This window comes from Mycteria americana, chromosome 1 (assembly GCF_035582795.1).
Source record: "Mycteria americana isolate JAX WOST 10 ecotype Jacksonville Zoo and Gardens chromosome 1, USCA_MyAme_1.0, whole genome shotgun sequence".
In the NCBI taxonomy this organism is placed as follows: domain Eukaryota; kingdom Metazoa; phylum Chordata; class Aves; order Ciconiiformes; family Ciconiidae; genus Mycteria; species Mycteria americana.
The window spans coordinates 75,628,904-75,654,600 of NC_134365.1; the positions used below are offsets into that span (position 1 = coordinate 75,628,904).

The following is a 25,697-nucleotide window of genomic DNA, read 5'->3' on the forward strand; positions in this document are numbered from 1 at the left end:
TGACGGAACCCAAAAGAATTTTCAAAATACAACTGAATTATTCTCTACGGGTTGTTCAGTGTGCTCCTTCTGTATCTCTTTATTTTACTTATTTTCTGGTTAGCTGAAGGGAATGCTAGAAGTCTTGGTAGTCAACTATTCCCTCTTTTTTGTAGTAGTCAGACCTTCTGGAAACAATGAGGCTCGCATTTTGTGGTAACGACAATGCTTCAGCCTATAACATCAGCGCTGGTGTCCTAAGAAACGTCTGCTTTGTGGATGCCCTCAACTTGGTTCCCCATGTCTTCTTGCTATTTATCACCTTCCCAATTTTGTTCATTGGTGAGTTACTCAATGGAGCTGTGCAATCCTACAAACACGAGCATGTATTTATACTCAGTCATGTTTATATGTGCTTGGAGGCCTGTGGTGCAAACCATTGGATGCTTTATATTTATTAATTTTAAAAAAGAAGAGAAAGAATCGCTTGACCCAAAGGACGTGAAGCCAACTCTCTTGAAATGTTGGGAATTTTAGATATAAATCTGAACTAAGCAGATATAAATCTGAACTAAGATGGATGAGAACCAGAGAAATCAGATCCAAATGCTTTGAAACTTCTCTCTGGAGAAGTTTTCTTCAGATTTGAAATTGGCAACTTGCAACCTTTGCTATTATTAGATATTAGAAGACTTATGACAGTGGGTCTGAATTCCCTTCAAGTTATGTGAATTTCAGAGAATATCCAAAATGTCCAACTTGGATCTAAGGCTAGGAGAAGTGTAGGAAACTTTTAAAACAGAATAATTACTTCTTTTGCCAACATTTGTAAACAGAAGTAGAGCAAAAGAGATAATCTTTTTTCACAGGAATGAAAATAAGAAGTGATAAATCTCTCTTGAAGAATTTAGGACAGTGGAGTGGCTCTAACGTACATATTCTTGTAAAAAGCCCCATCTAAACTAGTACTCTAATGATACTTTTTCTCTATAGCCGTCTCTTTATCCCAGTTATTTGCAGTGATTAAATAAATGCAATTTAATCCTTTTTCAGAGTTGTCAAACAGTGGCATTCTAACTGATCGTAGGAGATAAAGAGACTTGAATAACTGTCAAAAGGCAATAAGTATTCATAAAAATAAATATTCTCCTGACAACTGCATGAGAAATGGCATGTCAGTTCTTCCATGTTACCTTCCTGGTGTCGTGTATATACATAGTAATACATTTCTTCCACAAGGAAGGTTTGAATTTGGGACTATATTCGAACTGGAGATTTAAGGACTTCCATTATGCAAAAAGACTCTGAAGTGATTGAATAATAGGCTTACAGCAACCTGTGGGCTACAACACTCAGTACCTAGCGATCAAAGGTATAACAAGATCCAATGACTGAAAACTGATTAAATAATTAAACAAGGGAATAAGAAACAAGTCCTAACAAAAGAATAACTAAAGACTGGAAAAAACCCCAAGGGTTATGGAGAACTCTCTCCAATAGTGCTGGATCTTTACATCAGTGCTGGCTCTTTCTTTGAGATGAGACGCAAGTCACCCTTGAATTACAGGCTTTCTGCAGAAGTGTTTGATGGAAACTGAATGCAAGGTCTGAGGGCAGAGATAATCTTTTACAACATTCTGTGTTATGCAACAAGTGGTAGCAGGCTGCTTTAATATTTTTACAGGTATTAGTCAATTAATTTTGGAATAGTATTGCAGCCACTGAAAATTCCCTCTATTTTCTAACCATGTTAGGAAAAAAAACATAGCTTAAGTTGTATGTTATGTATTTATGTAATTCTTTGTTTTCTATTTTGTACCTTGATTATCAGGACAAATAGTTGTTGAACAGAGCATTAAAAGCCAGCTGGAGTCCACAGGATTGACTGACTCCAAAACCAAAAATTGATGATGAACCGTGTTTGTGCAGATGTATGGGCAAAGAGGAAGTAAAAATGAAAAGCAGCCTGGGAGAAACAAAGATAGGAGCAAGGTCAAAGAAAGCCACATTAGATTAGGAAAAAATCTCAGGAAATTATATAAGATGCTTGAGATAGATAGATATGGAGAAGAGAGAATATTTTGTTCCTGCAGGACTTTACATATTAAACAAGGATGAAATGGTGAAATCCTGACAGTTTCCAAGAATGAACAAACCTGGGCTCTGGTTTATGTGTTTCTGAGTCACCTGATGAGCCTCTAGGCACGATGAGATGCTGCATCCTTGTGTATCAAAAGCATATCCTGGATTTAAACCAGTTCTGCAGTTACTGAAAGAAACAGATGTAATGCTCACTGTCCTAGTTAAACAACTTCAGTTTTGTTTTTGTTTTCCTTTGTTTTGTTTCTTTACTTCCCTGAAATGTGCTGTTCTTGGGATTCTCTATGGGCTTTGGGCAGTCTGTCGGGGAATTCCAGGAGCTGCCTTACAGTAAGAGGGACATGTACAGCCATTTGGGCTGACTGGCTCAGGACAGCCCTGTACCAGGGTGGGAGGGGGCAGAGGACAAAGCAACATGCAGGACAAGACTTGCCATCATGAGAGGCTAACCTCTGATCAGTCCTCAGCTACCCCCAGCACTGTCACATCTGTCAGGTCCTTGGTGTCCTTGGTGTCCTGCTTTTTGCCAGGTTCCTGGCTTCAGAGCGGATCTTGCCTGAAAAGGATAGGTGCCATCTGAGGTGACAACATGAAAATGGGCTTCAAGATTAATTTGTTGATTAAATCAGCTGAGTTCTGGTGCTGTGCTGGAAGCTTTAATGTGCCAGGAATGCACAGGGCAAGGAGGCTGGGCTGTGCCTAAGGAGCAGAGACTGCGAAACCGCCGTTCAGCATCCCCTGAGACAGCACTCCCAACCAGGCCTGAGACAAAGATAATAAATGTTATTTGTTTGAAGTGAATATATCTCTTTGAGGCCTCATCAGAGGATGCAAATTTTATATCAGTTGGAAACTTTGCCCACTCTTGTCTGTGACTGAGAAAGACACGACATCATCACTTAAGATCTGGCAGTCCCTGTTGTGCAAGGGTGAGACTCTGAGATGTTTCTGATGGTTCTCTCATCTTTGTTCTTGGCCCCCTCTTCTCTTTGATTGCGATTGTGGGAAGTCTGTTGCCATGTTGTCTAGAGGGTCAGATCTAAATTATGGGGGGCTACATGGCAACTCAAGCACTCCTGGGTCATGTTATTACTAAAAACAGCCCCCATAGTCTTTTAGGGGTTTTGTGTTGATTATACACTCTTAAGAGTGACCTATGGATTAGAATAGGGAGTTGATAACCAGATCACTCACTAGCTGGCTGTGTGATAACCTTCTTTCATTACTATTATTTCCCAGGCTGGGGAAGCCAAAGCTCCAAAGTCCAGATTCACCACAATACCTGGCTGCACTTCCCTGGACACAACCTGCGGTGGATCCTGACGTTCACCCTCCTGTTCGTACATGTGTGTGAAATAGCAGAGGGCATAGTTTCTGATACGTAAGTGATGGTGATTGGTGGATAGCCAAGCTAATTGCATTCATTAATGTATACTGATAATGTGTCACGGGCTAGCTAGTAAGGCGTGAGGAGTTTTTTCCCCCCAAAAGATGGGGCACCATTTCATGAACTGTCTGGATTTTAATGTGATGAAGGTGAAATGATTGTTCTTAGCACATTGTTATTCTCCTCTCAAACTATTACAGCAAGTAAATATTGACAGAAGTTAAGGCATTCACGTGGAAAGAATCTTTTTGTCTCTAGGACAGTCATATTTGTCCTCTTAAATAGATTAGCAGAACACCTAGGAATATAAGAATGGTGAAAAAAGACACTAAATTAACTAATTCATACCTTATTTATTTTCAGACAAATGAAATCTCGGCATCTGCATCTCTTTCTACCAGCTATAATGGGATTTGTGGCTGCCACTGTATCCATAGTCTATTACCATAATATTGAAACATCTAACTTTCCAAAGTTACTGTTGGGTAAGTCTAAGTCTGATATTTATGTACTCTTACAAAACCCAGTAGTTTAGCCAAAGTCAGCTTGCTTAGATTGAAGAGGATGGTGAAATGCATGAGAATATTAAAAGAGAGAGCAATAATTCTCTGCTCTTTGAACTAGTATTGTTGTAGGAGTTATTGCATCCTTTATAAGTGTCCTGGTTTCGGCTGGGATAGAGTTAATTTTCTTCCTAGTAGCTGGTATAGTGCTGTTATTAAATTATTAAACTGTTCTTATCTCAACCCACGAGTTTTCTTACTTTTGCTCTTCCGATTCTCTCCCCCATCCCACCGGGGGGGAGTGAGCGAGCAGCTGCGTGGTGTTTAGTTGCCGGCTGGGCCTAAACCATGACAATAAGGTACATATTGAAAACTATTTTTAAAAATTATCACAAAAGGGAAAGCATAGTATGCCTATTGTATTTCTAGCATGAGCTTTTAGGTATTTTTTAACACTGCTCATTATTTTGAGGCAAAAATTTGTCTTCATTCAAAAGGGCTTTAAAAGACCACTTTTAATAGCAATCTGATCACAAACCATCCTGTGCAGATGGTTGTTGTTTCTCAGCATCCATTGCAGTTGATTTTGAGATTACTCAGTCTAACGATAAATGCCACCTCTCACTTTTTCCAAAGGCAGAGGGGAGAAGGTTTATGTTTGAGAAACTGCTACTTGGTATTCACGATATCTGTCTCAGCCAGGAGATGGTCAGAAGAATTTGACTAGACATTGCAGGATAATGTTTCATAGAAGTATACAGTCCAAATTACCTATAACTCAACAACCTGAACTAGCCATCGACAGATACAAACCAGAATGCAGGATATAATTAAATTACATGAACTCTTTTTCTAAATGAGCTTACCTGCAATGCACTCTGCTTTTTCAAAGAGCCGGTATGATATTTGTCAATTTAAGTGACTTTTACTTCATTTCAATAACAAAGTTCCCCTTCAGATTATCTTCAATGGGCTTCTGTAATTGTGTGAAGACCCACCGTTGTGGATCTCTTTGAAAGGTGGTGGCCCAGGAAAGAAAATAGTGACCTGGGAGAAGAAAGTGCAAAGCAAATCTCTCAAACCTGGCTTGGGCTGACATCACTCTGTGCCAGCCTGCAGGCTGGTGATATAGAGGATCACCATGCTTGCATTGAATTAAGCCATTGAATATTTCTGTTCAAGAGAGCTAAAACTTCTGCAGAACTGGTATAGCTTTTTTTTTTTTTTTTTTAAATTATGCATATGCACCTGTTTTACAGCTCTCTTTCTTTACTGGATAATGGCCTTTGTCACCAAAACGATCAAGCTTGTCAGATACTGCCAGGATGGTGTGTCTTTTTCTCAGCTGCGTTTCTGTATCACTGGAATTATGGTCATTCTCTATGGGCTGCTGATGGCTGTGGAGATCAATGTCATTCGAGTTAGGGTATGTGGTTTCTTTATCAGGATCTGAAAAGATATCAGTAGTATCTCAGGAATGAAGATAGGTCTTTAGTCCCAGTAACTCTGGCTTGTATCAAGTTTAGGCCCAAGTTTAGCTTAACCGTAAATGTCTGGTTAATTCTATAGAAATCAATGGGGCCTGGCATCTCTTTAAAATGTATGTCCTTGATGTGTCCCCTGGGCTTGGTATATATGTGTGCCTGTGTATATGTATACACACAGAGAGTTCATACATATTTGTATACATAGATATACATGCATATTTGTGCATGTAAGGGTATATATGTGTGTGTATGTAATCTATACAGTATAGGCTATGTTAATGCAGATAAACTATATATGTAGTGAATGTATAAGTTAGCATACATTCTTACCCATGATAAATTAAAATGTAATTATATCCCAAGAATTCTTTTTTCTTGTTGTTCAGATAGAGATAGGTAGTACTGGTAGGCTACAGAGCTGTGTCCACATCCCATATTGCTCAATTTCTTGCCAGTTATGCTGTCAAAATGGAAATGCTCCTATTTACATGCAAATTTACATTTAAATTCAATGTATAATTACCTTTAAATGCAAATTTGACACTGTAGTTGTATTATACATAATTTCTACTAAAAATTGCCGTTAATAAGATAATCCTTGAGCACCATGTCTATTTTCTCCTCTCTAGAGGTACGTATTTTTCATGAACCCTCAGAAAGTAAAGCCACCAGAGGATCTACAGGACCTGGGGGTGAGGTTTCTGCAGCCATTTGTCAATTTGCTCTCAAAGGCGACTTATTGGTGGATGAATACTCTTATTATATCTGCTCACAAGAAACCTGTGGACCTGAAAGCAATCGGAAAGCTTCCAATTGCAATGAGAGCACTCACAAATTACGTTTGTCTCAAAGAAGCGTATGAGGAACAAAAGGTAACCAAAGATGTTCATGTCACTGTTTGGCCTTAGAAACTATAGTGTCACTTTGAATTTTTTGTGCTTCTATGAAGCCCTAGTTTTAGGAATTTTTAACTTAGGACTGTTTCTTCCAAGGTGAAACTTGGCTTATGAAGTTCCAATCCAATGGTTACTGTTTGGTTTTAGTGAATTTACAGCAGGGGAGAGTTGCCAGATTGAGAGCAACTGGAAACTAAAACCATAACAGACTGATCACTTGCTAGATTTCATTTTAAAAGTGAAAGCTTTGTTTAAATCTTAGCTACTTATGACAGCATCTTAAATTAGAAGACATTCTGTCCATAGTTTCAGCTGGAAACACTCATTTTCACTTTTTTCTCCAGAAAGAGAAATAGCCAAAAACACACATCAAGAATAGCCAAAACACTGGCTTTTGTCTTGTCAACAGTGTTTTAGTCACCAATCCAAATAGCCATACCAGCTGCTATGAAGGAAATTAACTCCATCCCAGCCAGACCCAGTACAAAACCCATGGTTGGGCAAACTCACTGGGTAGGGCAGGAGTTTCCAGAGAAACTTCTGGATGCATTTAGAGAAAACTGTGGCATTTCGTTTGTGCTTAAAGCTGGTGATTTCTGCCCAAAAAAGAAATACTTTGTTTTGCAGAAAGGAGGGAGGATTTGAGAGCCTGCCTCCTCGATTTGTACATACATATCAATTCTCAAGCATAAACAGAGAGAATACAGGCATTCAGAGGCCACTTTGGAAAATGGAGCATGTAGGACAAAAGCATATAAATCCCATTCTTGCACACACCAGATAAACGTGTTTCCAAGCAGTGCATGGCTTAGAACTGCAATGCGAGGGGAAGCTGGGAGGAGCAGCTCTCCGCTCCCAGCAACTGATGGAGCTGCGACTCCTTTCTGTACCCTCTGAAATGAAGCCATAATCAGTGCAATTGTTTCTATTTTAATAGATTTAGGTTGCTTCTCTTTCCTTTTGTAGTTGATGCTTACTGTACTAGAGACCAAGAACCTTCTGCTTTAAGCAGAAAACTACTGAGTCATTGGAACTGAGCTTTTCATGGCAAAGGAGAAGTGCATCCCTTAGTCCAGCTCCTTAAAGAAGCATTTGGTGCCTAAATCTTACTTAAAGCGACCAAAGAGTCTTAGGCACCTACATGCCCTGAGTCTTTGTGCCATTCTTAATGACAGGCATGATGACTGGGTGCAAGCATTTGTCTGTAGCTCATTTACATCTGCAGATACTGTATGTGCCTGCACAAATATGCAGTTCAGGTGCCAAAAGGCAAGTTAAATGTGCTATTGCTCACGTGCATGCACACAAATATTCAGTGTGTAGCTTCCCTTGGTGTGCGTCATGCACAAATGAAGACTTGTATAAATGTACCCGTGCAGTTACATGAATCTACATTTATAAAGCTGGCTTACATCAGATTTTTTGGTTTCCATAATTGTTTAAAGTCTTGAGATTACCACAGCCTCTAGCACATTTGTGCTAATATTTGAAAACAGGATGTAACCCTAAAGTAAACCCTGAAGTAAAACAGATAAAGTTAAAGTAAACCAAAGGGCTAAAAACAAATCCAAAGAGCCAGGCAGTGGAACTCGCTACAGTTTGCTCCCACGGAGAAATGTGTAGGTTTGTGCATGGTTGGGCCAGAAAACAACCACAGAATTAGGAAAGTTCTTCAAGTGGAAGCATGGCCTGCAATCTAGAAGAGATGATATGTCACTGTCTCTGTTGGCAGGGTGTATTTTACACTAATCTTCCACAGCTGGCAAGGGGGGCCCCCAACAACCTCTGGATTAAGTGGGGTTACCCCTCCCTGTGCCTGGAGACAGCTGATCTCAGCTGTGCTCCATGGCCCTGCAGAAAGAAGGCTTCTGTTCCTTTCCAAACCCTTCTTATCACACCTTGATGAAAGATGCTGAACATGACCATGAATATTCTGTATTGTAAAATGCCTTTGAGATAGCTCATATGACGTTGTCTTGCTATCCTTTCTGCATGCTATGACAATTGAAACCAGCTGAGGTTCTCTACGAAATAATAGCACAAGGGAAATGAGTCAGGTTAAATTTTGATAGCTGTTTTCTCAAATTCACTGTTTTCCAAACCTGTGTCCAAACATACAAGAGTGTAAACTAGAGGGTCTGAGATTAACTTTTTATGGCTGCTATACTCTGCTAAAATAGCATATTGCTACTTGAGTAACCATGAAGTCTGTGAACACTGGGTAGAACCTTTTCTTGTTTTCTTTGATGTCAGTGGACAACTCCTGAAATCCATATTCAGCTATTTAGCCAGAATCCTTCTGGCTCCTGCCATAGGAAGGTTTGCCCACTGGCACATGAGACCTAAACCAATGCTTCTCAGTGACAAATCTGAATTCATTATTCTGTTCTGTGTTTTTTTTTACATTTTCAAATTTTCATCAAGCAGTTCTTAGCATTACAAATACATTCGCTACTCAAAATTCTTTAGTTAAAAGTAATTTTTTCAAAGCATCAACTAATTTAATTTTAATATCACTTTCATGCTACATGGTATTTTATAGAATTTTAAAGCCAGTTATGAGTAATTTTATTGTAATATTAAGTAATATAAACCAACACAATACAAGGCTAAATAACTGGTGATCGACATTCTAATTGGCTATTATTCTGGTAGCTGCTACTGCAAAAGGCATTCCAACTCTTACAATAAGATACAGGTCATTTGTTACTGGTTTTGTAGATAGTTTGTGTTTGGCAGCATAGCATAACACAGCATATCATAAGAAAACAACATAGCATATGTTCTTTCAGTTAGAAGATACTGTAAAACTACAGGTAAAGCAAGCTCTTTTGATAATTAAGCTTACTTAAATATGCTGTTTGAGTTTTTTCCTAAACAAAGTGTTGCCAAAACACCACACTGCAATTGGCTTTCCTTATCTCATTATTTCCTGCCATCAGTAAATTTTCTAAAAGATGGACATGCTGTATTTTCTTGCTTTTCTGGACAGTCTCCTATAGAAACAGAAATACTTCATCTTACAGTATTTTTATCATACCTTTCTAAGAATCCTGGAGGAATTCTAACTATGGATAGGAAGGTTGCTTCTGGAGAATAAGCAGTGATGCACATCATACACATAGAGTGAGACCCATGACCTTAAATTCATATATTCTCTTTAATACATGTTCACAGATCCTACTATATTAATGGACATTTTGGCTGAAGATTTCTTTAATAAGATTAAGAAGATAAAGAAGTCCTTAATGATATGCAATGAAACTCGCACAGCCAGATTTCCGGACCAATGCACTATATGTGGATAGTACTTGTCACATAATCCCCCCTCCCAAAATTTCATCCTGTTTCTGTTGTTGCTTGGCTTTTGTTTTGGTTTCTATACAAGTGGTCTAGATCTTTCAAACCACATAGTAATGCATCATACATCACATATCCCAAAATAGATTTAGCACTTTGATATTACATTTGGTTTACCCCATCAACCAATACCATGTAATTTGCTCTGACAGTCAATAGAAAATTTTACTTTTGGGATGGTGTAATAGAAAATGCAATTTTTAAAGTCAAGGACCAGGAGAATTTCCTATACCTGCTATTCATGTGCCACTGTGGATCTTACCTGTTACGGCAAAAAGAAGAGGAAAGAAACTATGTTAGATAGCTAGAAATCACAGGCACAGAGCATTGCCCTACAGCATCAGGCTGACACTGTCAGCCACAGCACTAAGGGAACAGTCAGATTTCCATATTGGCTGAGGTGTACCTTACAGGTGGCTTGATTTACCAGCAAGTGCTGTCTCACTGCCCTTACTTCAACCGTTGAGTGCCCAAGGTAGAGAAAATTACAGTGATTTAAAAGGAAAGTGACAAAGACAAGAAAAACCTAGGCAAGTGCCACAGGTGAGAGCAGTGGTCCAGCCTTTCACATTCACACATTCACACAGCAACAAATGCTACCATCCATACCAACAAAAATAATCCTTGCGAGTTTAAACAGGGCACCGAGATGCATAGTTGTGTAAACGGATTAAATTCACATTTGTGTTGCTGCAACTCTTCCCTGGCTTTAGTACAGTTCCCCTCCTTTTCTGTAACTGGATCATTTTTGACATGTTTTAAGATTCTTTTTCTCACCTTCCAAAAGGAAAGTATGTCCTTCCAGCCTCCCGTGCCCAGGAGGAGAAGCCCTTGGCTTCAGGTGGCTTCCCAAGCCACAGAGGCTTAAAGGGACTGGGAAAGTGCAGAAAATAATCATCATGGTAATGTTTTTCAGATGCAGAAACCCAGACAGAGCTTTTTATTTAATTCTTATGACATTGGCCAAACTTTCAATTGTGGATTTACTGAAACATGTCAGTGGTCGTCAGAGACCTATAATGAGTGGTGATTGACAGATCGTACTTCAGCACCTAAATAAAGGATAGGGTTGGCACATACAACATCTTATACTGCAAGCCCATAACACTGGGCCTCAAGAACCGTTCTGGAAAAGAGCTGAAGATTAGAAGGAAAATCCACTCTTCTTTCTCCCCCCTCCCCATTAGATATTTCAGCCAATTTGAAGTCCTGATTAAAAAAGAAGAAACAACAATGTTTAGCAATAAAGATTATTAGATAATTTAATTTAATTTAGTTAGTCTTTTTTCCAATGAAAAGTAAATAGTTTTCATGTAGTGATGACAATTATGTGAATTGTAGTAGTAGTGAAAAAGGCTATTGAAATAGTAAAATCTTATTAAAGAAATAAGGATTTACCATTGCCATTTACCAAATTTACCATTAACTGAATACCCAGAATAGTATATGCAATTTTTTCTAAAAGGCAGCAGATGTGTCTTCCTAATAAGTTAGCTTAGCTCCTATCAAGCTGTTGAAGTGCAGATCATTTATTTGAGGAGGGTGACAGTAGCCCCTGCAGTGCAGTCTAGCTCAAAACCCATTAGGCAATAAATTCAGAGCCTTTTGTCTCGGAAACTCGCATGAGGCCCTTGTGCTGTTTCCCTCATCAGAAGAAGCAGTTTCATTCTTAGCACTTTCTGAAATGTTAGCTCTAATTTGTCCCTGTGCTGCTTATTTCTCTGTACTAAGCTTCTTGGCATTGGGTATGACCAGCCTGGCCTAATCTCTAGAAGCCAGTAAGCAGCTATCTGGCCCTCCTGTACGCTTGTACGTTTTTGGCACCATGCACGTATTCTATCTCACCGTTGAAGTGGCATAAAAGGAAAAACTGAGAAAAGAGGAAAAAAGACATGAGGCAGCCAGGCAGGGTACAGGCATACTTGCTTTTCTTTGGTTAATTTGCTGGGGCAGGGGGTTGTTATTACTGAGCTATACTTAAAATGTCTCTGTGAACACTCAAGAGGGCTTGGCTTGGGTTACAACTTGCAGGCATCTGTGCTACTTGAAAAATGACAGATACTTTTTTCAAGTGTCAAAAGCTGCTGCCTGAAGCACATGGAAGCACTCTGCAGAGCATGGATCTGTTAAGTAAAACTCTTTCTTCTTTAGATTGAAAGAACCTCAGAAATATCAGAACTCCTCTGACCAGACACAGAGATAGCCGCTGGTTGGTGTTTTAGGGCAAGAGTTGTGATACTGCATAGATTCACAGAACTGAAGGCTAGAAAGGACCCTTAGTTGATTTAATTTTGCCTGTCAACATAGCCTGTTACTGTCAACTTTTTGAGCCCAGTAATTGGTGATCAGCTGAAGTGTATCTTCCTGGAAGGTATCGAAGAGATAGAAAAAATCCAGATAAATTAAATTAAAATATATTCTTGTAGATGTCTGTCCATGCTTTTTCCTTCAATCTCTTTCTCACATCCGAAGCCTTCACTGGATCAAGTGGTTTCACAGCTACTGTGAAAGTCAAGATAACCCATATGAGCAAGGGCTTGAAGGGTCAGACCTTTTTGCTGAGCGCACATGTGACAAGGAGCAATGGCTACGTGCCAGTATGATTAATCTGTGTTTACATTCCTGGGTTCACAGGTTCAGAAAAGTGTTAGGATTTAGAGGTGAGGAACCACAGTTACCAAGAGGAGGCAGAATTTGAATTTGCTGTGAAGAATGTCTGAAATCTGTTGATATCTACAGCATGTTTGCTACCTCATTTACTTCAAAACACCACTTCAGGAACCATTTGGGCATCCAGACGGGAACGAAATGGAAGTTGCCGTATCCAGCCAGGGGGGCCTCTTCTTGATGCATTGATACGTGTTTCTCTGTTTTACAGAAAAAGGTAGCAGACCAGCCCAATCGGAGTCCCTCCATATGGTTAGCCATGTACAGTGCTTTTGGACGACCAATACTTCTCAGCAGCACTTTCCGTTACTTGGCTGACTTGCTGGGTTTTGCTGGGCCATTATGCATTTCTGGCATTGTCCAGGGCTTCCAGAATACAACCAATAATACAAATACAACAGAAAAGGTAACCTGACAACCTGGATTGAAAAACGTTGTTTGGTATTAGTTCTAGGTTCATATCTGGTATTTAATACATCTGGCTGCATGCTTTTATATGTCTATGATCACCATTGTATTATTTCATTATTTCTTTCAAGCAAATTGAGTATTTTTTGAGAGAGACGGTCAAATTAATTGTAAACCTGAGTAGTGGAAGTCTTTGGTATGAATGCAACACAGGTAGTGCAGGCTTCCCCCAGTTGCCCAGCTGTCTGCCTCTTGGTGGAGTCATCCCTACAGTTCTGGGTAGAAGGAACAGCTTTTCTGCTCCTCTTCAACCGTGCCTCCTCCTTTCAGACAGGACACCCGCTGGTGGTGCCTCAGTGATGCATCCAGCAAGGATGAGTCTGGAAATTTGCTTAATTTCTGTCCATCTGTCCCTTTGTAGTTTGTTGACAGGTTTGAGCTCTCTGAAATCTGTTTTCCACTGGGAAGCCAAGAGTAGTCACTCCCTGTTATTATGCTGCTTGTTGATGTGATGAAATGCATCGGCACATGTGAGAAGTTGAAAAGCATCCACTTTATTGAATGGCATTCTTGATACTAGAGATGCACAAAAGATGCTAGTTCACAGCTCATTTCAAGTTTCACCGAGTCTGAACTTTCAGAGTCCACCTCTAAGCACTGAGCAAGCCTCTGAACATTTTCTATCATAAGAAAAAGAATTTATTAGTAACTAGTGAAAAGATACAGGTAGAATTATTTTAATAGCTGACAGCAGAGAAGATATGATGAAGAATTTTTCCTACATCTGTCTTCTGACACAGAAATATCTCCATACACTTTATGCAGTGAGTGTTTTGTATTTGTATGAGCAGATAGGTATGTAATGGAATAACATTTTCCCCTCCAGATAAAGTATTTGACTATCATCACTATCCAAACATCTTCTCCTTGGCTGCTCGCTCCCGACATTCATTTTCTTGACTGATGGTCTCAATTTGGCTTTAGACTCTCATTCAGCCATTGCACTGAAGAAGGAGAGTTTAATTGCGCAGCTTATCAAATAAAGCTCTCTATCATTTTGAACCTCTGTGTGTTGGATTTGAGCCACAGAGTTAAAAGGCAAAGTGCGTATTTTGCCTCACAAATATTTTTTTTTCATGTTGAACAAACAAGGTATTTTAGCTTGAAAATTATCATTTCTGGATCTCAAATTTAGGAATCTGTACCTTGCCCATTTCCTTTATCTTTTATACTCTTCAGTGTAGTGGGTTTAGTTGTGCGGTTTTTTAAGTTTTAATCAACACTGGCTGAAAGGAAGATTGAAATAATTGGAAAACTTGAAACCACTCCAAGAGCCTGGCTTGGTGACAGTCACTATTTCTCTTGGATACATTTCAGAATACATTTGCTTTTAATTTATGGGTTTTGATAAACTTTCTCTTGGTTGTTCTTCTTATTATGTGTTTCTCCTTTAAATTCTCTCTGGTTTCAATTAATGGGAATTAATTGAATTTTATGCTTGTTCCCCCTTAATTCCTGAAAACTCTATGTACATTGATAAAGGTATCTACAACTGTTATTTTATTATTGATACCCCCACTATGTAAACGTGGGGAAGTTAGATGCAGCAGAACATTAAGAGAAGAGTTTTCAAATATATTTATGTGACCAATCATGTACTTAAGCAACCCTCGTTTCAAAGATTCTTGCACTGGCTGAGTGACTTAGTCCTATTATTTCAGTGGGATTTAGGTGTCTTACAGACAGTGGACCTTTCGAAAACACTGTTAGATGCTTCTAGACACCTTTTGGGTGTCCGCTGCCTGTGGCAGAGGTGGTGCAGAGAGGCTGGGGTGCAGAGAGGCTGCAGATGGGGTGCAGAGAGGCTGGGGTCACTGCAGAGAGGCGAGCCTGGACGGCTGGGAGCACCTCTCTCCTGCCTGCAGTCTCATGGCAGATGGCAGTAATCCAGAGTGATGAAGGAATCTTCAAGAGGGTAGGTACATGGCTTACTTTCCAGTATTTCCCAAACCTTTCGTCTCAGAATTGGGCTGGGTATTTCAGTAGAACAGGCTTTTTCCTTCTTCTTCTTCTTCTTTTTTTTTTTTTTTTGTAAGAATTTCAGTACATCCTGCTTCCAGCTGGATCGGAAATACCAAAGGAACAGCCTTCCTTGCAGTATTTTGGTACATTTGTTTCCTTTTCTGCCTGAAACAGAGCAGCACAGTGAACATAAAAACTAGAAAATGAAAACAAATAAAGTGATTTAAACAAGAATTCCTCCCCCCCCACCCCCCGTTGAGGCATTTGAACCTCATTTTGTGTGGAATACTGGCATATATATTCTTAATTTATTCAGAATTCACAGGTATCATAGACTATATTTCTGGGAGGAATTGTTTCCATAATATACAAAAGCAACATAAGTAACTAATCCCAAATAATAAAAAATATTTTCTTGCAGCTTCTTCGTGGTGCAGGTGGAATGAGCTTTATTGTCTACTGAGTAGCATTTCTATCCTACTAATCATCAGAATTCAATGGAGAAACTAAAGCTAAGGCAAACATGGTGATTTCATTGTCCCTTTCCTGCTAAACCAAATTCATTTTAGAACTGCTAGAAGTTAAGATCCTAAGTCTTTGGAACATGAGCAGAGTATTTAATTTGTATCCAAATGATTTTGATACATAGGACAGTGAGAAACCTGATTTCCATAAATTTGCCATAATATCATCAATATTTTTTATTCTAATGCAATGACTGAATTTCCTTGTTTCCAGTGTCTCAAGAATATACAATCCCTCCTATGCCACTTTCATCATTTTTTCCTTTCTTTTCAGATGAAAGATCCTTCAAATTCATATCTTTCCTCAGAGGAATTCCTCAGGAATGTTTACGTTTTGGCAGTTCTTCTCTTCCTGGCCCTTATCTTGCAGAGAACATTCCTGCAGGCATCCTACTATGTGACTACAGAAACTGGCATCAACCTACGAGGTGCTTTATTGGTGAGCAAAGATGTTCCCATGATCTGCCAAGAAATTTATTAATAGTAGCTCCAGCTTCGTACTTTTATTTGTCTTGTTCTTTATCTGAAGACTCAGTTAACAATTGTTTGAGAGAAGATATGCACTGTATTTTTATACAGAAAAGTGGAAAAAGTAATATCACTGACACAGCCAAACTGATGGCAGCAATTCCTTTTGCTAAAAACTAAACCCATCATACTAACACGCAGAAGTTTAACACTCACTCCGTGCATATAAGAACATATCTGTGCAGATGACGTTAGGTTTATGAAGATAAGCAGTGTCGTTTTGGCTCTGCATCTGCTTTGTTCATTTGCTTATGAGGTTACTTCTGCTGAGCGTGAACAGTCATCTGCAGAGTATCTTTGGCCGAGCTATGTTTTATGGGAACATTGTCCATGTATCATAGTGGTGATTCTGAATATTTATGCCCTTTTGCACAGAGCCCTGTGGGATGGGACAGGAGTGATTCATCTCCAGAACTGTGTCTCTAAAACCGGCATCCATTAACCCTCTGTGAAAGCTGTGTTTATGAACTGGAGCCAGCAGCTCCAGCACAGAACATGGGTGGGTTGTAGCAGGGATCTCTGCAGACCGAACTCCACAGACAGCAGTAGCACTGTGTGCAAAACAGAAGCTGGAACTGATGTTTTGCCAGGTGTAACTAACCATAGGAATATCATCTCAGCGTGGAAGCTTCTGGTTTTTGGGCGCACTGTGATTGATGTAGCCGTTTCAAACATTTTCTGCCTTCCCCCAGGACAGATGGTACAGACTTGGTGAAGAAAGAGTACCTGATTATTTCCTTGTGCTTTTGTGACTCCCACTTGCCAAAATGGGGACTCTTAGGACCATACGCAGCTGATGTAATTCGCCATGGTCTGTGGGCATTTCTGATTAATTCTACAGGATCTACCTTGCTCATGGACAAAACAGGGCAAAGAGCACAAATTATTTTTAAAACTTCCTTGCAGCTGCGGTGTTTGATATTTGGTCATAACTGCAAACTGGGCTCACAATATTTGTCTTTAAAATTCGGGTAGATATAAGCCCTGGTTAATTTTAAACCCTGTTAAGTTCCTACAAATCTTATGGACATAGATGGCCAGGTAAAGGAGAGAAACCCAAAGGAATACATTCCCACCGTGATCAAAACTTCATAGCATGAGTTTAACTATCTTATCAGAAACAAGGATCTCTTTGACAGACAGTGTCACAGAAAAGCAGGCTCTGTGTTTACTAAAAAAGATCTTTGCCCAGTCTCCTGAATTTTGACGTTTTCTTGTAATTTCATTCTATTTTAGGTCTGCATTAAGCAACAAACCTTTTAAGAGGAATTGGAGGTTTTTAAAGTCAGTTCTCTCTCTTGTGCTTTCTCTCACTGTTCCTATCTCTCTCTCTGTCTCAGGTGAGAGACTGGGAGAAGGGCTGTCTTAGGTAAAGACTGATACTGCCATTTGAAACGTCCTGCTGCTACTGTTGTTTTATAATGATATCATTTTCATATCTTCCATTTTATTCCTTTCCCACAGGCAATGATATATAATAAGATCCTGAGGCTTTCCACATCCAACTTGTCCATGGGAGAGATGACGCTGGGACAAATCAATAACTTGGTTGCCATCGAAACAAATCAATTAATGTGGTTCTTGTTCCTGTGCCCCAATCTGTGGGCAATGCCTGTTCAGGTAGAGCATCAAAGTAAGGGCCTGATTCCAGAGATCCTCCAACCTGGTTGAAAAGAGTGTATGTCTGTGAGACTACTACAAAATCCAGAGGGGAACCTGGACTTCACACTCATTTACCAGGAGGACTAATAAGCAGAAATGTGGCCCATCATCTCCTCCAAGGGCTGGGAAGCTGTCTCTCCAAGGGCCAATAAAGAGAGACAATTTTTTTGAGCAGGATTTCCATGTCATGGATATGGTCTGTGACTTTAAGAATGACGAACTGTCATCCTTTGCCTGCTCGTATTTCTTCCACTACTGACACAAGTCATTGCTTTTATTTCTTCCACATGGCAGCAGCACAGGCATCTGATCAGCACCGAGTATTGCATTTGCAGCATCTGCTTGTAACTGCGTTTTGTGGCAGGACCAAAAAGCAATGGAATCCTGCTCAGTGACTGACAGCAGCACTGACTGTGCACTGCATGAAATGCTCAGAGGAGCTTTCATTTAAACAAGCTTAGTCACTGTAAACATCTGGTTCTTAACAAGGCTGGGAAAGATCTGTAGGCAAATCTGTAGGAAGGACAAGTAAAAATTATTAGCCTGAAAGAAATCTTCAAAAGTGCTAAACAACTTAATAACCTAAGCCATGCTGATTTTCCATGAAGCTTGGACTCCTGTAGCACCTTTAAAATTTTAGCTTGGGGTGGGATTGGCATGGTCCTTACCTATAGGTGATCCTGCCAACATTAAACAAGTTTAAAAAGGGATAGAAGCCACTCTTACAGTAGATCTGTTTTGCTGAAATTCCTGGAACTATATCAGTAATCTATTATAATTGTCAACAATATTACTACTACTAATGGAAACAAATATTGGGTTTATGTGTCTATTTTAGGATCGGGTGGGGTTTAGAGAGTCATAAAATAATTTACAGAGAAAAAGACAAAAAAGTTTTCATGGTTACTGAAGTTAGAAATAGTACAGAGGGTTTCATTTTAAGTCACTGTTTCATATCCAGGTTTATTTGGAAGTGTTGCTGTTAATACTTTGAATGTTATTAAATGAACAGGTGGTCTGATTCCTGTGGCTAGTTAACAATTATATCTAGCAATTATATATTGCTACAATTGTATGTATATGTACAATTATATGTATTATTTTAGTGCTCCCTTAGTTCTGTGGAAACCTCATCTAGAATTGGGACTACCAGGTACTAACACAAACTATGCAGTTAATGTAAAAAATAAAGGCTTCTGGGTTCATTTCCCACACTTTCCAAACATGACCTTCTGAAGTACAGGCTCAGCTGATTCCTACGAACCATTTAACTGTTTATTAGAAGAACTAATACTTTTTCTTGCTATCGTTCTGGCATATTGAAATCTACTTTTTTTCTATGTTGCTTTTTTCTTCATAGATAATAATGGGTGTGATCCTACTCTATAATTTACTTGGAGTGAGCGCCTTGGTCGGTGCCGCTGTCATTGTACTGTTAGCTCCGATACAGTACTTCATAGCTACAAAGCTGGCTGAGGCTCAGAAGAGCACTCTCGTAAGTAAATTATTTCAGTGACATTTGTGATCCAGAAATGAGAACAGGGAACCAGGAGTTCTTGTTGTTAGTGAACATTCATTGCAGAGGTTTGGGCAAGCTGTCTCTTAATTACATCGTCCCTCCTTTTCTGTTTTTCTGTGGCTCAGTATCTCTTCCTTCCTAACATTTGTCAGACAAGAATCTGAAAAAAGTATGTGGGCCTTGACCTGCCTTCTCTGCAGAGAGTATTTTTGACCCAACTAGCACAGTTTCATCTGAATTCAATTCCATCAAAGAGTGTTATTCCTACATTCAGACATTGTATTTCATGGGATTTTAGCAAACAGTACAAACGACTGACAAATTATAGGAGAACAGTATTAAAGAATGTGTACAACCCCCCCTGAAATGGCCAGAGACTTTATGCTCTCACCCCAAGCTTTGGTATACCCTAAAAGTCAGCTGGCATTGCTGGATTAATATATATTGTATGTTCTTCAGTGCTGTAAGTTTATTTTGATGTCTAATTTAGTTCACCAATTAGAAATGTTTTCTGATACTTTGTCTAATTTTTAACTTTACTCTCATGATCCTTGAACTTTCTAAATCAGCCTTTGATGTTTGAGTCTTCAAATGTTTAAAGATCCTTGTTATCTTAATATTCAGTAAACATATTATACATACGTGGATCTAATCTTCAGCACACTTCAGTCCTGTTGAGTTGTGCCAATTTATGTCAACAGAGGATTTATCTTTGCATAATTTCAGAAATAGTCTGAATCTTTCTTTTTGCTCTTTTCTGAGTTCCTCTGACTCATAACATCTTTTGGATTACGATTTTACCAAAACTTACGATTACTGTTTTCTGGTGAGGGGCAATTAGCTAAATATATCAATAAACATCTCACCTATTTTCATGACTGTTATGCATGAATCCCAGAATGAGTCTTGTATCAGCAATTACACACATGTAGTCATCTGTCTATTGTTACCGACACCATTGACCTAGTAATCTGCCACCCTGAGCTTCACCCTCTATTTGAAGGATTTGGATGTTTTGGTTTATTTTTCTTCTCAGAACTGGGTCACTTAATTTCCCCTCATGATTGTAAGCACTTTAATATCTCCAAAGAACATGAAATTGTGTATTGTTTTACTCAGTATAATAACTGAAAGTCTGTACAAAATCCCAAACAAACAAAATTATAAATCTTTGATGATTTTTACAACAGAAGTGAAGGGAAAAGAACATTCTCATTAAAACTACAAACCATTATCAATTTCTTATCCTTGTTTTCTTTTGAAATGAAGGACTATTCTACTGAGAGATTAAAGAAAACCAATGAGATACTAAAAGGCATTAAGTTATTAAAGCTGTATGCCTGGGAGCACATATTTTGTACTAGCGTGGAAGAAACGAGAATGAAGGAACTCACCAGTCTCAAAACCTTTGCACTTCATACATCTCTTTCCAGTAAGTAACTATGTTTTTAGCTCTCAGAAATGGTTCCTGTTTATGTCAGCTTTCCTCCTGACTTCAACTAAAGTGAGATACAGCTGTGCCTATGACACTTTTTTTCTCTGTGTGTGGAATGTGATTGAAATAAAAGGGCATGACAAATATTGAACATAGAAACTTGAAAATATAGAGCATATCTTGTTGTTTGGGTTTTTTGTAGTAAGTTTTCTGTCACCTTCTTTGTGACATTACAGTTATGAGTTGCTTTATAGCAAGGAGGCTCCAGATAATATTAGCAGCTCTGATTACAGCAAAGATAAATTAGTGTCTGAAAGAAATTGTATTTTCTGTAATGTAAAAGAGCTGAGACTGTAATCTTTTAGTTGTGTTGCATAATAATTGTGCACATAAAACTTTTATCCCAGTTCACTAAAGTATAGAAATGAGATAATTCCTTGGCTTATTTGTTTGTGTGTTTAAGATCTCTCTCTGTCATGGAAGGAAATTTCCTCCTGCAGAGGAATTTTCCTTTGGGAGTTTTAATGACTTGAATTGAAAACAACTGGATTCTTCTAGTGCCATACAACTAATTGTAAAACTGTTTTTTCTTATTTCATATAATCTGATGCCTATTTTATTTCTCCTTCACAGTTTTTATGAATGCGGCCATACCAATAGCGGCTGTTCTTGCAGTAAGATATGTTTTTTTTTCACTTTTCCATATAAAAAGGGAGAGGAAGGGGGCGGGGGGGGGGGGGGGGGAGAAAGGACAGCATTGTTATTGTAGGACATACTCCTCATAAAACCGGCAGATGAGTTAATGTGGCCGGGCTAACTGTAGGATAGCATGACACTGGAAGGCCCATTCCCAGAGCTGGTAATTCACCAGCTGTGGTTTAGATTGGTAAAAACAAAAAGAAATATAAATTTTTACTATAAGAGAGAAAGAAAAAAATCATTGCAACTTGAAAAAAGACCCATTTCGAGAAGCTCTCACTTTGAAGGGTTTTGGGGTGGCTTTGCTTTTCTATTGTCTAGCAGTGAAAATCATTCCTGTTTCAAAATGCATGATAAGCCACCATTTCAGTTTTCAAGAAAGGGTACTCTGCAGTAAAGAAGGAGAAATAAATTTTGCTTGTACTCTGGTCAGGTTTAAATCTCAGCCTAATGCACTAGAGGAACTGTGGCATGCTGGTCAGTAAGGAGTCTTCATAGACCAAATTCTGAGGGTATTACTCAGAGTATGCTGATAGTGTGTACCAGAATGACCATAGTTCATTATAGTTCAAAATATGACCATAGTTCTGCATCTGTGAAAAAACCCATAAGATTTACTAGATTCTTACTGATTTTTCTGGATTGTATGTTTCCTCTAAACCCTGAAGTCAATTACAAAACTTTCCAAAACTAAATGCTTTGATTTTCCAAAGAAAATTTTTTCATTCTTAAAGGTGTAAATCTCTTGAAATCATTGGCCAGTTTTTAAAATCTTTTTCACTTTAAAAGAAGACACTTTTCTCTTCAGTTTACTGGGATTTCCAATAAATGGAGGTATATAGTTATTGGCCTTCGTTGAGCAAAATACTTTGCTTGCTGTCCTTGTCCATCTTTTTCAAGAGTCTTTATCCTGACATGCTCTTTTCCTTATGTGACAGACCTTTGTGACTTACGCATATACCAATGACAAGCCGCTGCAGCCTGCCCAGGCTTTTGCATCACTGTCATTGTTTCACATCCTGGTCACACCTCTGTTCCTGCTCTCCACTGTGGTTCGTTTTGCAGTCAAGGCTATCATAAGGTAAGTGGACCTCCTAGTTTCTCCAACTCTTGAACACCTACATTCAGTAATAGAACAGGGGAGATGCTGGAGAAAAATGTTGTTTCTACCTGCTCACGTGGAAGAGGATTTAGAGGTGGGACTCTGAGGTTCAAAAATGTGAGATAAATCAGAGTAACCGTTTCTTTTTAGTGCATGGTACACAGACAAAGAAATGTTCCATTCTTTTTATAATTTCACCAAGTTTGGCAGTCTGGATTCAGAGCCGGACTGTCCTTCCTTGGGATATGCTCCTCTTCTCACAGTGTGGCCACGCACCATCGCTCTCACCTAGTACTCTTCTGGGCTCTTGTCAACACAGAGGGAGACGAGGGACTGGTGTGAAGGTACCTAGCAAGACTGGCCATGCTGATGCAAGGAAGAGCAACTGGCTTAACTCTACCTCCACAAAGGGTGCATTGTGCTTTAAGTGAGAATTTAGTATTGTCCTGCCTCTCATTGTCCTGCACTAGAATGGACTCTCTTTGGAAAGAAAGTGGATGGAGGAACATTGGACACTGAAGGACTAGTTGCTCAAGGGAAACTGAGCCCTACAGGACTTCTCTTATAGAGGAAATGCTGTTCTCCTGAATGGCAGTAAAGAGACACAGGAGAGGAAGCATGGCCAGGCAGACATGTGGGAGTTGAGTCTGTGGGGGTTAGGGATCTGCGTGGCAGGACAGCGAGGAAGCTGGCATGAAGTGGAAAAGATTTAAAAAAGAAAGGAAAAGGAACTCATAAAATGTGTTGCTTCATCATAAACTTATATGTTCCAGGCATTTATTTCTGCAAATAGCCCAACAAAACAACTTCCTTCGTGCTGGGCTATAGAGCACTTAATCTCAAGGGAGCTGGTTGGTAGTAAGTCAAATTTCAGACTTTTGGCTGTTGCGTCAGTGGTCTGTATGGAAAGAGTCATGGTCCTGGGGCAGTTATGTAGACATACACACTGCCAAGATGTCCCAAGAGGCACAAACTGACACCTGCCTGGCAGTAACGTGTCAGATGCCAAGCACTAGCAGGATGTGAAGACCGAACTAACCTTCCTACCCAGAAACATAGCTCCTTCTTGCCAAGACTGAGGCACATTGGCAAAGTATTGCATTGCTGCTGCCACTGCCTCTTTTTGGTGGGTAACGATAATAACAAATAGCAGTCAAGGGGACTTCAGGATCCACAGATGTCGTTTGCCAGTACCACACCCGCTTTAAAAAAAAAAAAAAAATAGGGTTTATTTTTATCGAAGCAGCAGCAGGGCCACATGAGAGATTTTCCCTACGTTGAAAATGATTTCTGACTAGTGGAAAATCTCAAGTCTCCTTTATAAATCATGCCAGCCTCTACATCTCTGCACTATGTTTAGCATAGCCCTAATATCAAAATGGTGTGTACATTTTCCTTAGCACTGCTGGCCACCCCTCAGGACATTATTTACAGACCATATTTGCCAGAACAAACTTTAGCCTTTGGTAAATTTATTTCCTAACATCTTTCTCCCATGAACATCATGTCCCCCAATTGAAGAATAAAGAATGCATGCTTGGCCACTCCATGGCTCTATCATCAATCAAATACAAGTATATGAGTATGCATTCGTTTGTGTTATGATTAAGTGCTTCTTTGGTCAGAATCTCCATTTTATTGGTAAAGAGTAGTTCTAGTACCATGAAAGCTTTTGAGGGTACCCGTCCTCATTCAAATGCAAAGTGATGGTTGATGTCTTCTTAGGCAGATGATCAGAATGAGATCTCTTATCTTCTGCAAGAAGATAAATTCTTTCTTGATGCACTTATGTAAGACTGAAATTCTGATACGAGAGTTAGACACTTAAATTTTCCTTTCAAAAGAGGAGACAGGAACGAGTATACTGGCAGGAGAACACAATGACAATAGCAGTGCTTTCTTGCTAACCAGTATCTCTGTGGTTTGAACATGTATTGATAATTTCATATGAAATGCTCAGACAGGCCTTGAAACAGGACTACTTTCCCATTTGCGGATTAATGTTCAAATCACTAATCTGAAGTCGTATTTCACGTATTTAACTAATTTCTCAGTCTCTGGCTCAATGCACCTTGATCCTAGTTTTTGCAAAGTAACATAGCTTCTCCATGACCAGTGGGTGCTTTTGTTCATCCCTTCCCCAGAACAATAAAGAGCCAGGTGCTTACGGCACTCTGAAAGGAAGTGGAGCAGAAAGAGGATCGAATCCTTCTGTGATGAAGAATGAATTGAACCTGTGCACTGTATTTCCCAGGGGACAGTTTTAAGAAGTAGGCAAAGAGAGCTCTTGCTGTATTTCTCCAAGGCTGGCCATGGCTGTGCTGATTTGTGCAGTATTCAGTCCTGTTTGCATGCAGCAAACGGGATGTTTGTTCAGGATGTACCTAGTTTGTTCAGGATGTACCTAGTGCATTGGCATTTTCAGAGGATGTAGGTGAGTGAATGACTCATTTATGCGTCCTGACTGTGTGTAGGCATCAAAAAGGCACAGAAGAGAGAAGCCTACCAAGATGGAAACCATTCCCACAGAGCTCTAGTGGCACTCGCATGACTAGCTCTCCTCTTCATTCCTAGCTACCAGTACAATGTTTAATTATTTTCATCTATCCTTCTTCTAAATAATATTTTTTCACTTGCCATCAGGGTGGCAGACAGTCCAATAGAAAACCAAAACTATCCCATGAACTTCTTTTGGAACACTTCTGATACATTCTACTGGCTGGACTGCACAAAATGGAAATGTACTCATGGAAACATGGGTTTATTTAACTCACTGTCCTGTTTTCTTTCAAGTGTACAGAAGCTGAATGAGTTTCTCCTGAGTGATGAGATTGGAGATGACAGCTGGAGAGGTGGGGACAGCTCTGTAGCTTATGAATCCTGTAAGAAGCACACAGGACTTGTAAGTTCTGTTTTATGACACTGAGTTTCAAAGCAGAGAGGCCATAAAGCCCTGTACAAGGCCAATGGACTAGCTGATAGGGCTCAGGAGTTTTGGCTTCTAGCCTGACCCTAACATTGCCCAGTTTTGCCTCCTCTAGGTCAGGATCTCTGTGTTTCTATGACATGAAGGATCCCCAAACACATTTAAGCATTGCTGAGGTGCCAGTAGTAATGAAAACCCCATAACACACCAACACATTTACACATGGTTCAAATTCATCCTTCTCAGTTTTTATAAAAGGCCCAGGTGCATTTCCTGTGGTTATAGGGTTTGTACGGTATATTTCCAGTACAACCCATCGTATGTTGGGCATCTTTAGGTAGGATCGATTCCTGCTCTGGGAAATTCAGAATTGGAGGTGGGAAAACAACACCAAACTTTGTGAAATAGGAATTAATTCCAAAATGCTGCTTCTGGAGTGCTAAACATATAATGAATTTGAGTAAAATTTGAGGGCAAAAAAACCCCAAGGGAC

The 25,697-nt window shown here is 39.4% G+C and overlaps 1 protein-coding gene across 10 annotated transcripts in view; it reads left to right on the forward strand.

The window, feature by feature from the left end:
- The window catches only part of ABCC9 (ATP binding cassette subfamily C member 9), a 100,529-nt gene that overhangs the window by 32,560 nt on the left and 42,272 nt on the right, over positions 1–25,697 (forward strand). For all 10 annotated transcript variants that reach the window (XM_075506522.1, XM_075506566.1, XM_075506582.1 and 7 more), the window contains 13 exons: positions 156–321; positions 3,319–3,460; positions 3,830–3,951; positions 5,229–5,395; positions 6,086–6,328; positions 12,591–12,785; positions 15,608–15,772; positions 17,326–17,481; positions 18,884–19,018; positions 20,312–20,474; positions 21,111–21,151; positions 22,115–22,257; positions 25,072–25,180. In XM_075506522.1, coding sequence (XP_075362637.1) covers positions 177–321; positions 3,319–3,460; positions 3,830–3,951; positions 5,229–5,395; positions 6,086–6,328; positions 12,591–12,785; positions 15,608–15,772; positions 17,326–17,481; positions 18,884–19,018; positions 20,312–20,474; positions 21,111–21,151; positions 22,115–22,257; positions 25,072–25,180 — 1,926 coding nt within the window. In that variant the 5' untranslated portion in view covers positions 156–176. The remainder of the gene's footprint in view (positions 1–155; positions 322–3,318; positions 3,461–3,829; positions 3,952–5,228; positions 5,396–6,085; positions 6,329–12,590; positions 12,786–15,607; positions 15,773–17,325; positions 17,482–18,883; positions 19,019–20,311; positions 20,475–21,110; positions 21,152–22,114; positions 22,258–25,071; positions 25,181–25,697) is intronic.